The sequence below is a fragment of the Carettochelys insculpta genome, chromosome 1 (assembly GCF_033958435.1).
Source record: "Carettochelys insculpta isolate YL-2023 chromosome 1, ASM3395843v1, whole genome shotgun sequence".
In the NCBI taxonomy this organism is placed as follows: Eukaryota; Metazoa; Chordata; order Testudines; family Carettochelyidae; genus Carettochelys; species Carettochelys insculpta.
Window position 1 is genome coordinate 173,903,270 of NC_134137.1, and position 15,384 is coordinate 173,918,653.

At 45.8% G+C, this 15,384-nt stretch overlaps 1 protein-coding gene across 1 annotated transcript in view; it reads right to left on the bottom strand.

Moving 5' to 3' along the window:
• Positions 1 to 1,010: 1,010 nt before the first annotated feature.
• The window catches only part of LOC142013897 (interferon-induced GTP-binding protein Mx1-like), a 31,789-nt gene continuing 17,415 nt past the window's right edge, over positions 1,011 to 15,384 (bottom strand). The window contains exons 8-13 of the mRNA XM_074995882.1: positions 14,581 to 14,703; positions 12,411 to 12,552; positions 10,443 to 10,601; positions 9,981 to 10,057; positions 7,129 to 7,386; positions 1,011 to 2,786 (exon numbers count right to left, since the gene is read on the bottom strand). Coding sequence (XP_074851983.1) covers positions 2,553 to 2,786; positions 7,129 to 7,386; positions 9,981 to 10,057; positions 10,443 to 10,601; positions 12,411 to 12,552; positions 14,581 to 14,703 — 993 coding nt within the window. The 3' untranslated portion in view covers positions 1,011 to 2,552. The remainder of the gene's footprint in view (positions 2,787 to 7,128; positions 7,387 to 9,980; positions 10,058 to 10,442; positions 10,602 to 12,410; positions 12,553 to 14,580; positions 14,704 to 15,384) is intronic.

A 15,384-nucleotide genomic window follows, 5' to 3' on the forward strand; every position in this document is an offset into this window, starting at 1 on the left:
CTTCCCCGCCTCTGGCTGGGCTGCCATCCCAAGAAAGATCAAGACCATACAGCCCAGGCCACTGGCCAGGAGCCAAGCCCTGCATACGCCCAAGCCCTGCACAGCACTGGCACGGGACAGCTTCTTCACCCCTCAGCTGAGCTCTGGAGTGGCAGGGAAGCCATTGCCAGCCTGCAGGCTCGATGGCAGCCCTCAGGCACCTCTCCAAATGCTGCTCCCAACCTAGGGTGTACAGGGCTGCTCTGTCCCCAGGCACTCTCACCTGCCGAGACAGCTCCCTGGCCAGGTTTGTGGAAGACTGAGCAGACAGGTTCTCTGAGTCTTGGTGCACAAGGCATCTTTAGGGCTTAACCCCTTCCCACCTATGCTTTAGCCAGGGAACAGGAAGTGGCTGGGTAATGTTTGGGGCCAGCAGCAGCTTGCAGATGTTAGCTGTCTTTCAAGCAGGGGCTCCCTGGTGCTGCAGGGAGGGGTCTCCAGCCCAGCCCAAGCTGCTCCCAGGGCTCCAGTCTGCCCCATGCAGGGCTCCAGACCCCAACTGGACTCCCCAGGCTACAGGAGAGCTCCACTTCTGGCCCTCCTCAGGCTCTGACCCCAGCACCTCTGGGGCTCAACTTCAGCCTCTGCTAGGCTGTTGCTTCAGCCCTAACCCTGAGCTGCTGGTGCTCTGGCCCTGGCCCCTTGCTGCTGTGGGCTGCCCCTCTCCTTGCAGATGGTATGCTGCCTTCCACTCCCAGGGTTTTTGGTCCAGGAGCATCTGTGGTCCTGGCAGACCAGAGAGTGCCAGTTTTCAAAGGTGCAACTTGCACTGCATAGTTCTAATTGACTGCCATTGAACTCATGAGTAATTTTAGCAGGTGTTCTATATTCAGCATGGGGGACTATGGTCACCATATTGGTTAGTGGATTTATGGGTGCTGAGGAAGCACAGCTGAGAAGGCAGAAAGGCCTGAGAAGAAGTATCACTTTTACTACAGCGATGGACAGAAGGCTGATTTGAGTCAGTACCAGACCTATCTTTATTTGCAACAGGCACATACTACCTTGAGCTAAAGAGACGTATTCCCCAAATTCATTAGTGATTGCATATGACAGATAACTTCAGTTTAACAAAGAAAAGATGTCTTTAAAAAAAAACACCTTGGAAGTGATACTTCTAACAACTACGAAAGACTTCTAAAGACTGGCTGAATAGCAGCAGACAGGTGTGTATCTTTTTGTGAACAGCAACTAGATTTCTAGAGCAGGTCCAAGAAAGCTTTCACCCACATCGTTGCAGCCACTTCGAAAGCTAGCACAGGCAAGCCCCTCATCTCATCCAGGTTGGCTAGCAAACACAGGTCAACGTGAACTCTAGACGCACACTTCCCCGCCACCCATCCTTTGGATGGGCCATTGACCTGTCTGATGGTTTCTAGCTCAGTCACTTCTCTGAAACATACTCAGTGTCACAACACCCTCGTTAAAATGCACATTCAAAACCAACTTTGTCTCAACTACTTGCTGAGCCACCTTAAGAAGAGTCCCTTTGTTAGTACTTGGGCCAGGATGTCAGCTGTCACATCTGGAGCTAACAATTTTGTGTCCTCACACTATATTTGCAAAGTGACATTTACATTTGTTTGTTTTAAAACTATACCATAATTTCAAAATGTTAAGTAGACTTTATTTCTATGGCTGAACTGAAGCCATTATGGATTGCCTTAGTTTACAACGGTTCAGTAGTCTAGCAACCTGTGTGGACTAGAGCTCTGGCACTTGGGAGCCCTGCTGAGTGGCAGAAGTGGGAAGCCCAGCTGGGGTTAGGTGTTGACCTGCGGTGGTCCAGCAGACCCCCTCCTTTCGGACCAGGTAGGTTAGAAGACAAAACAAGGAGGGGGTGGGAAAGTACACATTTAAATTAAACTTCGTACAGTTTCACTGCAATGATTTAATTTGCCTGCCTACTGTAGGGATTGAAGGCTAGGTCTATACTACCACAGAAGATCAACACACTCAGGGGCAATCTTCCAGGGTTTTATTTTGCCCACACATGAAATGGTGCTTCTTAGGGTCAAAGTTGACCCTGGAACTCCCCACAAGGGGCGAGGATTAAGGAGGGTCAACAGGAGAAATTCTCCCATCAACCTTCTTCTGTTTAGACAGCTATAGCAGTCAACTGCTGATAGGCAATTTTAGCTACGCCAAATTGTGTAGCTAAAAATCAACTTACCGGTGGTCGACTATGTCTAGTGTAGCCATAGCCTAAAAGAGCCCCTGTCCTTACTTATTAAAATGAATATATTCAAAAGGCTTCCCTGTAAAAGTGATTACAGGGAAGCATAGGAAAGTCATAATGCTATACAAAAAACTAAAACAGGACTTTACAAATAAAATGGTTCAAAGATGCATGTAACAAATAACATAATTGCTTGATCACCCACTTACGGAAGTGAATTTTGCCTCAGTTTAAGGCTGGTGTAGGCCAATGCACAATTTATACCATGCTGTGACACAGATCTTTTCCGTACCAAGAACTGACATTTGAAATCAGACTATTTAAAGCCCAGAGGCTACATCACAGAAAATTTTATCAAGCGCTGGCGAGCTTGTGTCAGACGATCAATTCTTCCCCTCAGAAAATGCCTCCGATCAGCAGCATCTTTCCGTTCCTGAAGAAAGACACTCAATTTTTCTTTTTCTTGTAAAAGCTGCAGCATTGAATTCTGTAATTTATCTCCAAACTCCTGAAGTATGTAACACTGGATGATCAGAGGAATTTGAGTGGAGAGACGTTTACCTGCACTCTGAAAACAAGAGGTTACAAAACATTACTATCAGAGAAGATAAGGGAAAGCCACCTTACCAAAGTTTGTAGAGAATTACAAAAGTGTGTCAGTGAGTGTCTTCCTGAAGTAATCCTGAAATGCTTCAGGCAGTCATGAGATGCATTTTCTTTTTTTCATTCCTTGCAAAAACATGAATGAAACAGCTTTTAATTTGAACCCCAGGTTATTGTCCAGGAGCATAAACAAAGCAGATCAGTCACTTGTAACTGCTTGCATTACTGAAGTCATGCTGACATTTGCCAGCAGAAGGCTATCCAGTATATAACACAGGCTGTGGCCACATTGGGCCAAAAGTTTGAAATAGACATGCAATTGGCCATTTCAAATATTACTAATGAGGCACTGAATTGAATATCCAACACCTCATTAGCATTGGGATGCTTCCTCAGCGGCGGGGAATAAGGGGATTTTGAAAAGTGTGGGGGTCCTTTTGAAAAGGACCCCCCATGTAGCCATGCCGAGCTGCGAGTGTTCGAATGTGGTGCTTTCGAAGCACCATGGCTGGAAGCGTCCTAATGCTAATGAGGCACTGGGTAGTCAATTCAGCGCCTCATTAGTAATATTTGAAATGGCCAATTGCATGGCCATTTCGAAGTTTTGGTTCAGTGCGGCCACAGCCTTAGGCTGCATCTACACTTGCATTCCTCTTTCAAAAAAGGCATGCAAATTAGGGAAGCTGCAAATGCAAATGAGGCGGAGATTTACATATCTGGGACCTCATTCGCATATTCTTATTTCAAAAGAGCTTTCGGAAGAAGAAAAGCAGTGTAGACACAGCTCTTTCAAAAATAAACCTCATCTTTGAAAGAGCCCTTCTTCCCATTTAAAAAAAAAGGGAGATGGATTCTTTCGAAGATGGAGGATTCTTTCGAAAGAGTGGCGTCTACATTGCTTCTTTTGAAATAATATGCAAATGAGGTACCATATATGTAAATTGCACCTCATTTTCATTTTTTGGTTTCCCTCATTTGCATGCCTCTTTCAAAAGAGGAATGCAAGTGTCGCCACAGCCCTACTGTTGGTAAAGTACCAGCTCAAATGCCTTCCCCAGAAGCCATAGCATGTGGCTGGCCTGCATCTACAGACTGCTGGGGGGAATAATGGAATGGATCATAAATAAGTAGGAGAACATCTACTAAGTCTACATTTACACTGCATTCTACTTTCAGAAACGGAATGCAAAGGAGCAAAAGCAAAAATACCAGTGAGGCATGGATTTACATATCTTGTGCCTTGTTTGCATATTCTCATGTGATCTTGCTTCTAGGAGAGGCTTTTGTGGAAGCAAAAGCAGCAGTGTAGATGGGGGTTTCTTCAGAAACAAGCCCCAGTTTCAAAAGACCCCCGTCTTCCAATTTTGTTTCCAGAAGAAGGATTCTTTTGAAAACGGGGTTTGTTTTTGAAGGAACCCCATCTACACAGCTTCTGGGGAAAAAAAACAAACAAACAAAACCTCTTCCAGAAGCAAGCTCATATGAGACCATGCAAATGAGGGGTGACGTATGTAAATCCGTGCCTCATTTGCATTTTTGATCTCACTTGTTTGCATTCTGCTTCCGAAAGCGGAATGCAGTATAGACAGAGCCACACAGATTTCAATTCTTAGGATTCCACTTTGAATCCCTTTAACATGATCAGCCCATCTGGAACATGAGTCAAATGGGCCCAGCCGAAAGGCAGCTCCCAGGATCCTGAACTTATTTTGGCACATCTATTAGCTCTGTGGCATACAAGGCTGCCTTAGTGCTTTACACTTGCTTTATATAGGTGTGGGGAACCTTTTTGGGCCAGGGGCCACTGACCCACAGAACAGGAAGTTGGGGAGGGCCACATTCAAACGAGAAGCAAAATTAAAACCCCTCACAGATTTGGTTCCCAAATGAGGCTAGTCAACTATGCCCCTGCTCAATTGCTGTGGTCAAAAATGGGGGGGGGTTCAGTGCATGGGAATGGGGTGCTGGGGAGTGGGTGTGGGGTCTGGATGGGGGGGGGGTGCAGTGTGCCCTATGGTACAGCTCGAGGAGTGGTGAAGGCACATGTTGCACCACATGCAACATGGGAATGCAGCTGTTGGCACTGCTCCCCCCACCCAGCCTCACCCACTGGGTGTGATTCAGCCAATGGGAGTGACGGGGGCGATGCCTCCACAGAGTGCATCCCTGTAGTGCACAGATGCACCCCTGCCTGGCAGAACCCACAGGTTGGATCAAGCCTGCACGACTCAGGGCCCCCCCCCAGAACAGCAGTGCAAGGTGGTCAGCACTGGCGCTCCAGTCCTTGTATCCCTCATGTGGCTGCACCCAGGGGAAAGGTGGGAGAAGGCAAGTAGAGCCCTGAGCATCATGGCCTGGATACAGGCAAGCCAGAGGTGGATCCAGCCTGTGGGCTTAGGTTCTCCACCCTTGCCCTAAAGGAGGTCATCTCTGGGAGTTGCTCACTTAAGTTAGACTCATGAATGGTGAAAACAGAGAGGGAACTAGCTCAGGAACGTGCAATTTAATCTAACAAATCAGAATATGGGTGAGGCAGCAATTCATAATCCAAACAGTTATTCGACCTGACTGACTAGCAGAAGGAACTTAAATCAAGCTCCCTTGTGAGAAACAAGCTCTTCCCCAACATTGCGCCCCTCTGACGATGAAACCCAGGGAGAGTTTTCCACTTATGAAAATGGGATTTAAGCACTTACGGCCCATTGACTGTCTAGATGCAGAACGGCATCGGAGCTCTTGAAAGCATTGCCAAGTTATCGTTGCCAATTTTCTGCTTGGCTAAAATGGAACACCTTTCCTCTGCCTTCCCCCCCTCCTCCTGAGCCCTGACCTCATTCTCTCCAGGCCTCTCCCTCAACTCATTTTCACCAGGGTGGCCTAGGGGTCTGAGAGGGGCTGAGGGCTCCAGCTGTGGATGCAGGCTTTGGGGTGGGGGGCTGGGGATAAGTGGTTTGGTACGCAGGAGGATGCTCTGTGCTGGAATTGAGGGGTTTGAAGGATGGGGGGAGAAGAAATCAGGGCTGAGGTGCAGGCTCCAGGCAGCGGTTACCTCAGGCAGCTCCCAGAAGGAGATGCAATGAGGTGTGCGTGCATTACAGGCTGCCCCTTCTGGACAGCGCCCCACATCTCCCACTGACCAGGCTTCTGGTTCCTGGCCAATGGAAGCTGCACAGCTGGTGCTTGGGGCAGAGGCGGTGCTTAGAGTCCCGGCTGCCCCATGCTGAGGTACTGCCGGGGGAGGGGGAAGAGAGAGATATAAAACCATGCCATTGCTTCCAGGAGGTTCTGGGAGCCCAGGCAGACAGGGAGCCTGCATTAGTCCCACTGTGCCATCAACTGGACTTTTAACACCAGCGCTGACCAGAGTTGCTAGGGTCCATTTTTGCCCAGGCATTCTGGTAGAACACCAGACTTCTGGCAAGCCTTTGCTGAGCATCTAATGGTTCTTTGACGCAGAGTCACAGCTCTGATGTTGTTTAATAAACTATTGCAACGTGGAGCGCTTGAGAGGCTTTAAAAGAAAGTTCCCTTTTGCCTTTTCACGCCCCCCATCTCCCTGCCACCTCATAACAGGTGCTGCTAAAACGACCTCTTTTCACAAACAGAAGCTAGACGTAGTTTTCATTTTGTTCTCTTGGGAGAACAGAAGCTGGCTTGCTCAGTAGCAGCCTCCAGTGTTATAAAGCAGCGTTTCCCAAAGTGGAGTACATGTACCACCAGCGGTATGCAAAAGGATTTCAGGAGGTTCGCAGCAGAAAATAAATTACTAAACATCAGGAGATAAGCACCAGGACAGTGCTGGGAGTAGGGGTACACCAATAAAGCCGAAGTCCCAAAAGGGGTCTGAAAATGTTTTTAAGTTTGGGGAACACTGTTATAGAGGCATTATTCGTATCTATCACACTTGCATCCATTTCTTACCACTACACTTCAATTTTGCCAGTGTTGCATTGCTGCACACCATGCTAAGGCTCACCTAAAAATCAGGGCCTTAATCTGGGTTGATAGATGTAGGGCTAAATTCAGAGGTAGCATTAACTGTGTCATTAAGTTGATGTAACTTGAGCACTGAAGCAGCCTTATGGCAGGAAAAGCAATCAAAAGGCAAAGCAGGACGAAGCAGACCTCAGCAACCACACCTTAATGGTTAGTCAGTTCACGGTTACTATACATAAATTTCACATCATTTCAGACTTTGCCCTAGACATTTTGCATTGGCTGTTTAAAATTCCACTTAATGCAATACTATCCACTATGCCCCTATGCTGAGGTACTGCAGCGGGAGGGGAGGAAATCCATAAACTCACGCTGAAGTATGCCGCCAGGTGATAACCCATTTCATTAATGGCAGAGTGGTTCTGTGTTGCAACAGTTCCAAAATTGAAAGTGAGCGCGACCGGCTGCAGGTTGTTGCCTGACTCCTTTGGTGTTTCTTCCCGGATAACTTTTAAGTCTTGGCTGTAAACATTGTCCTGGCAATATACGAGCTGCTCCATTTTAAACTGGGCTCTGATCATTGTTTCAGCTTCCTGTGCTTGTTGGTCTCTAATGTCTTCAATTCTGTCCTGTAAAGGGATAGGGAGAGTGACAGAAAGCTATGAAAGTCTAGTACGCATTAAGGTGATACAGGTGAGTTTAGGACCAGGTCCATGCGATGGGTAACATGGGGTCATAAGGTTGCCACGAGCACACAGTAAAGTGATAGCGTATGTCTCTACTATGCAGAAGATCAACCTGGTCAGGGTCAATCACCTAGGGTTTGATTTTGCACATCTGGTAGAGACGCACAAAAATCAAGCCGTCAGGGGTAGGCCATCGACCCCTGTACTCCTAAATATCACAAGGAGTAAGGGAGATAGACGGGAGCGTTTCTCCTGTCAACCTCCATCTGTGAAGACGGCCAGGTAAGTGGATTGCCAATACGTTGATTCTAGCTATGTAATTGCACATCTACAGTTGACTTACTTCCCTAGTCACGACCTGCCCTTAGATTCCAGTTCAGTGACAGCTGGTGCAAGGGGGTAGGGGAGTCCATGTTGTCCTGTGCTCCCATTATGCTTGTGGATGGTAACAGCCAACAGGCTGCAGCTTGAGCTCCCCAAGTGCTACCAGGGGAGTGTTTGTGTTGCTAACTAAGTGAAACACGCCTCCCCGCCCCAGCCCCGTGAGATGAGCCTGCAGGGCAGGGGAACACTGACGAGATCGTGCAGTACATTCTGCTGCAGCATGGCGTGATTGGCAATGCTGCATTCAGCTTCTGCTCCTTCCCTCCACCCCCATATCAGCATGCTGATTAGTTCTGCCTTCTGCAGGCCCTGACCTGAACTCCATTCCCTGCTGTTATGTTCTCCAAAATCCATATAACTGTCCATGCCTCTCTAATGAGACAGCTATAGCAAAGATGCCTACCGCATGGATTTCGAGGGGGCGCTGACCATGTGCCCCGGCCCCACCCCCCCCTCGCAGAAGAGCCACACCACTTGTTGGTGGATGCAGGGGCAGTCACCCCCACACCTGGAGAGGTGCTGAAAGTGAGTGCAGGATGCCCACCCTCCCCCGATGCTCAGGGTGCACATGTACCCTTGTGCACCCCATTCCCCCCTTGCCTATAGCAACCGCTCCTCCCTGGCCTTCCAGATATGTTACCCTTCCAATCCACCCAAAGGCCTAGTGGGAAAATCACCCATCTCTCCTCGGTGTCACAATTACATTCACACCCTCTCAAAATCCTTTCATGGGAGCCACACTACCTCCTGAGCCAAATTCAGCCTTGTTCTCAGCTCCAAGGGACTTCCACATCATATCTCCCCCAACCTGATCATTTCCCTTTACTCCCCCCACCTCACACTGTTGTCTGCTGTTATCTTAATACAGGCATTGCAAAGACTTACCCATGCTTGGTATTAACTCCCATTTAACTCTGGGATTACTTAAATCTCAGCAGGAATGAAATCTGAGATTGTAATCTCTTTGGGGCTGGGACTTGATCTTTGTCGTGTACAGTGCTATGCACAGATACAGGGTGAAAATAGTGACAAAGTGTTACTCCATGATGAAATAAACCTTCATTTCTCTTGTATATAAAAATTTCTATTTTGGTTTGTTGTCTTTGGCTGCATCTACGCTACCCCTCCCTTTCGGAAGGGGCATATAAATACAGTGGGTAGAAAATGCTAATAATGTGCTGATATGAATATTCAGCACCTCATTTGCATACTTGCAGCCTCTCGCCATGCCTGTTTTCAAAATGCAAACTAGCCTTGTAGACTGGCTTCATTCGAAAGGAAGTGCCACTTTTGAAACTGCCCTTCTTCCTAATTTTTTCCAGGAAGAAGGATGCTTTCAAAAGCAGTGCTTCCTCTCTAAAGGAACCCCATCTACACGGCTAAGTTTGCATTTTGAAAGTAGCACTTCAAAGTAGCACTGCATTTCGGCAGGGTGAGAGACTGTAATTATGCAAACGAGGCACCGAATATTCAAATTAGCACCTCCTTTGCATTTTTGAACAGCCGTATTTACGTGCTCCTTCTGAAGTGGAGGGGCAGTGTAGACACCGCCTTTATAAATGTCGTGACTAAGGTATGGCTGCAGATTACATAAAGGCACAATGAAATAAATCACTGATCTAGAGAGGAGTAAAACGTAGTTCCATATACACACAATATATTATGCCATTTAGTACTGTTTGCCTTATATCAGGTTCCATAAAAGTATGAGGTGGGAAGGGACTTCAAGTGGTTAAGTAGCCCAGTCCCTGGCACTCGAGACAGGGCTTAGTAATAATCAGACCGTTCCTAACAAGTTTTTGTCTAATGTGTTCTAAAAACCCCAGATGGAGATCCCACAGCCACCCTGAGCAATTTGTTTCAGAGCTTAACTAACAGGACAGTTAGGTAGTTTCCTAACATGCTGCCTAAACCCGCTGTGCTGCAGTTTAAGCCCATGCTTCTTGTCCTATCCTTGATGATGGAGAACACAGTTTTTCATCTTTGCCATTGTAACCACCTTTTATGTACTTGAAACCTTACATGGCATCCTGCCCATCCCCCTCCAGCCCAGTCTTCTCTTCTGCAAACTAAAACACAGTTTTATCAATCTTCTCCCTGTGTTTTCCAGACTTTTAATAATTTTGTTGCTCTTCTCTGGTATTGTGTCTCACCTTAGCAGCTCTGTTAAGATTGTGAAAATCATCAAAATGATCTTTGGCAATCTCCGTAAAAGATTTTCGGACAATGTCTGGAGGGAAGACAAGAGACAGCAAATAAAGTTAGCACTTTAAATGTGATTCATACTGGTCATTCCCTATATCTCTCCAAAGGACAGTGCCAGGGAGCTAGGCTTAGCTCGTCAATATTTAATCCACCATGTCCTAGCTGATCATTTTTCATTTTCCTATTGTGATCCGTTTCTAGCTTGCAGAAATACCGTTCATTCAGGAATTTGTATGGTCACAGTCTAAAGGCCAGGCATTGAGGTGTGAGGTCTGTCTCATGGCTTGAACTTGCTTTGATGCATTTGTTTTCCACAGAATGAAGTAGCCAAGATACTGCTGGTTATGTCAGCCAAAACGTAGACAAACATTTCTGAAGCTTAGGATAAGCTTAATAACTGAAAAACTCACCGACCACTTTCTTCAGTACATCAATAGCTGGTTCTTCTAGTGTTGCGATTTGCTGTCTTACAATGGTCTCAAATGCCTTGTAACTGACAAACCCTGGGAGCTCTCTTCCACGATACTGTTTTTCAAATCTCCATACTTCATGTTGTATTGTTTTTCTAACTGTAACATTAAAACAGCACTATTTAAATACACCACAGCCATAATTTTTTTAATAAATTCATTGGATTTAAAACAGTTCTGTTCTTTGTTCTCAGAACCCTTGACTGGAAGAACTAATAGTATGCTGATCACGTAAGCAAGTTGATTATGTAGCACTGAATCAAAATATGCAGCTACTTCCAAGAATGAGCTGTTTGCAAACCCTTATACACCTTCCTTCTACAATGGAGAAGGAACATCTTCCAATCAACTTTAAAATAGGGTGCCCAAAAATCTGCACAATTTAGTGAAAGTCTTGATTGCTCCATTTACAGGCTATTTTTAATATTCATTCCAAATCTGATAGTCTGCAACTAGAACAGCTCGATGAATTTACCTTGTAACAACACCAGTTACATAAACAAAACCTGCCTTACACACTGTCTTTAATAGGTAGGTCTCATACTTTCTTAAGGAAGGCAGAAGTATCTTGTTCTCCATTTTACATTCAATGCAAGTGCACCTCCCATTCACACAAGCACTTCAGCTGATTCTCAGTAGGAAATAAATAGCATAAAGAAACTAGTTTTTACTTGTTTTGTCCTCTTATGTTTTTTTCTGCTTTTTCACCTGCTATCGCTTCTTTCCCCCTGTAGCCAACCAGGCTCGGGTTCCCCAGAGAGGAGGCTGCACCCAGAAGGCGAGTGCTATATTTGGTTTATTGAAAGCGTGTGACACCCGCGAAGGGAGCCCCGGAGACGCCGCAGTCACCCATGGGGGAAAACCCGACGCGTCGGAGCTTCGCTCGGGGAGAGGCTCTGTAACAGGCCTCCTCACACTAGCTGATAAAGCTGAGCTCATTAACATAAGATTGCCTAAAATTGCCTATGCATTTCTTATCACTATCTCTTGTGGCCTACTGCCAGTGTAGCCTTGAAATCTTGGCAAGTGCGGCTTGTTCTGCAGCTCTTCCCGTGGCAGTTAGTTTTGCAGCTTTCACCTTGCACAGAGTGGTCTGTTTAGATTCTCCTGAGGATTCACAGAGGGGTCGATCTGCTCTCATGAGACCGTTACAAACCCTTCTCGCACCCTACACCCCCTTTTGCCGACTTTTTTCACTTACAGAATAACTTATAGATTGACTGGTTCTGGATATGGAGTGGGACATGATGGATTAGACAACAATATACCAGTGCCTACACGTAGTTGACCCTCAGTGAGGTGTACCCCACCTCCATTTTTCCAACTATTCCTTTAGAATTTCTTTCAGTAATGTCTATATAGACACACAGACAACTGAAAACGCATAGGGCTGCTCGAGAGAAAGGTGGTGCTATGCATTCCCAAAGAGGAAGAATTAATGGGTATTTGAGAGGTTTCAGGACATTGGGAGCTGATCTAAAAGTTCAATTTCTGTAAGGCATTCTCCTCTTTTTAGGTCTGGAGTCAGTAAGCAGCTAGACAGTTATCTGAGAAACATGGGGGCGGGAGCATCTTTATGGACAAACTGATACCTCTAGGCTTTAAATCATAGACTTTCAAAATTCTTTAACTTAAGTAATTCAAACAATCAAGGGGTATATTATCAGCTGGTGAGATCGTCCTGGTATTATTGACCTCATTGATGTCAATGGAGATCAGAGTTCACACCAGCAGGGGATCTCCCACCTGCTCTCTAAGCATTAACTATTCAAAACCTGTGTAGATAAGGTCTTGACACTTGAAATTGTTAATTTCAATAACATGACCTACTAGCAGCTGTATTACTTTAGCCAAATTAAGCGAAGTTGAGTATTTCACAGCGTTCCACAGGCAATCCATTGTACTCACCAGTCAGTGCGCTGTCATCCAGTATTTTCCCCCATTTTTGAAATTCAGTGCGGATTTGTGTGAACAGCTTAACTTGATTATCAAACAACTTTTCTTCTCCAACCACTGAACTCATGATGTCTTGATTAAAAAGTTTGATTTTCTGGAATGAGATTTAAAAGAAGTAGGTGCCTAAAATGAGACTCCTAAATCCAGATTCAGGTACCAGTAAGTGAGCTGATTTTTGTGGCCATGGGGAGGGAGTGCCCAGAATTTTGGAAAAAAAAATCAGACCGTTTATTCAGGCAACTAATTGCGGCTTGGGGCGCCTAATATTAAACGCCTACTTTAAAAAATGGAACAGGTTTGCAAAAGTACTGCTCCTGATGACTCAACAACTTCAGACTCCAAGGCTATGTGTAAGGACGGCGGATGTACAAGCTTCTCCACCAGCATGCTTTATGTGCCTCAGTTCTGTGCTGCAGAGGTAATTCATTCTCAGTGCTCATTTAATCCTTGGTTTCTTTGCTGAGAGTGTGCTAGTAATCAGCATGATTGCAAGGTTTGTTTCCATACTGTGGACAAGCAGCAACAACAGTTGCCCTAGGCCCAGGGGGTAAGATAGGTGGGGTGGCACACGCCTCATCCCCCACCCCACCCCCATTCTCTCAGAGCTGCAAGCAGAGCGGCAGCACAGTGCTCTGTGGCATTTCAAAGAGGCCTGGAGCTCCGGCTGCCGCTGCTGCTTTGGCAGCAGTGGCTGGAACTCTGGACCTCTCTGAAATGCCAAGTCTCAGGGCAACTACCCCTTTTGCCCCTTCCCCATCAGCAGGCCTGCTGTGGACACTGCTCCAGCAAGAACTGCTGAGGCCACCAACTCATTTCATACAGAGCAGGAATCACAACAAATGATCAGTAACCAGACCAATAGTGGCCTGGTGACAAAGGATAGATAATGTGCGGCATCTTTTACTCAGGCTAGCTATTGTTAGTTTCACTTTTCCCCTCAAGAGATGGGGTTCTTCTGGGGCAGAGGGACAGGTGGATATAAAAAGTAAAGCCTTTGAGTAAAGGTACTACTCTCAGCTTCCCCTGTCCTGTGTAATCCTGAAACTCACATTATGTGGGCGTAGCCAAAGATTTTGGCTCTCTCAGGAGCTGATCACCTGTATTATTTCGCCTGAATATTGTGTGAGCTGGTTTCCTTGTTCATTTTGTATTGCTGCCTACTTGAACTCAAAGGGTTCAGTCAGACTAGAGTTGGGTATTGGCCTACACAGAAAACAAAACTAGAATTATTAGATCAGCCTGTTTCAGGTACACACTCTCATAGCATCCAAGAGAGTTGCCTGGCTGTTACCAGGAGAGGCTACTTCCAGGTGCCAGGGAAATTAACTGGTTTTTGTTTTCCCAAAGCTGGGACCACATACAGAAAAGCAGTCAGACCTGCCTGAGCTGGGGACTGAGGTTAAACGTGGGTGAGGGAATATGCATGCAAGCCTGCTTTTTACGTTTTCCTCTAAGGCCCATGCATCTTTTGGGAAAAATACTTCATGTTGTTTGGAAAAAGCTATTTCTGTCTCCCTGCAGACATATGCTTACACAGGATTCCAGAGGAGAGCTCAGAAAGTCTGAAGCCCAGCTAGACCTGCTAGGTAGTAGTTGGCAGATAGAGAGCTGTAGCCTGGAGATCCCATCATAGAGGGTTCCCAACAGCACCCCAACCCAAAGAAGTGGAGGCACAAGCCTGCATCATGATAGGGGTGCCCTTGGGGGGGAGGGTTGTTGGTGGAAACAGCCTACCCAGTTGTGTGGGAGCAAGGCTTCACAACGGCAAGTCTGAGCTGTAAAGGGCAGAAGGGATTATCATAATTATCCAATCTGATCTTGTGCACATGACAGGCCACCGAATCTAAGCCATCCGCACCAATAATAGACTCACTCATCACTTCAGGCTGGGGTTCATAAGAAGAGAGAAGAAACAGATGGATGAACTTCAAACTGGCCACCATAAGCCAAGTGAACCCATGATTTAAATCCAGGCATGCACCTAGGCTTGTGTTGTAAGCCGTGAAAGCCCTACAAAGTTGACAGCAGAAATGAATCTGTTCTCTTTGAAATTACTGGACGTTTAGTAATTTATGCAGCTCCCTTGGGTGAGCCACACAACCACATATACATTTATACTTACGTCTATTAGGAAAAACAGCTTCTCGCCGTCTGCTTTTGGTGTGCCTTTGCCAAATTTGCGTAACTCTTCCGTTGCTTTTTGGAGCTCTGTGTTTATTTGCTCTTCTAAAGCGGGCAAAGATTTCTAGGGGAGAAAAAACACCACTTGAATAGGTTGGATAATTCCATTCTTAGAAAGAAACACAGCATTTCAGGGTTTGACATGGAGAGAATCAAATCTTGTACGGCCCTTAAAAGTCTAGGTATGTTCTATGGTCTAGAGATCAACACTGCCTGAAGTGAGGGGAAAAAAAAGTCTTGTTCTTTGGTGGTTTGCTTATATAAAAAGAGCAGTGTCTCTCTTGCTGGTCTAGTACAGCATCCTATTTTGAGAATCAGTGGATCTCAGCAACCTTTCACTCTTATTAAAGAGTTTGTATATAGCATACGTATCTAAACACATATATTTGAAGCTTGCAAAAGTTGACAATTACGTTGGTTAGCTCTAATTAGCAGTAGTTACCCAAGGTTTCAAAGGAAAGCAAGTATTAGATTCCTTACTTTAAAAAAAGTCAAGAAGAACAAGCCATGGAGTAATTGATTTGACTGAGACAGCCGCAAAGCTGAGACCAAAATATGGATCAGCTGACTATTCCTGGGTAAAATTTTTCAAATTTCTTTTTCCAGTGAATATAGTTAAGAGAAGTAGTTTTAGTCAACCCAAAACTATTTGAATTTGACCTAAGAGTTGCAACTAGGGAAAGAGCTGGTCTCTTCTAATTTTCTTGTAACCCTAAATGAAATCTCATTACTTCACCTGCTGTTT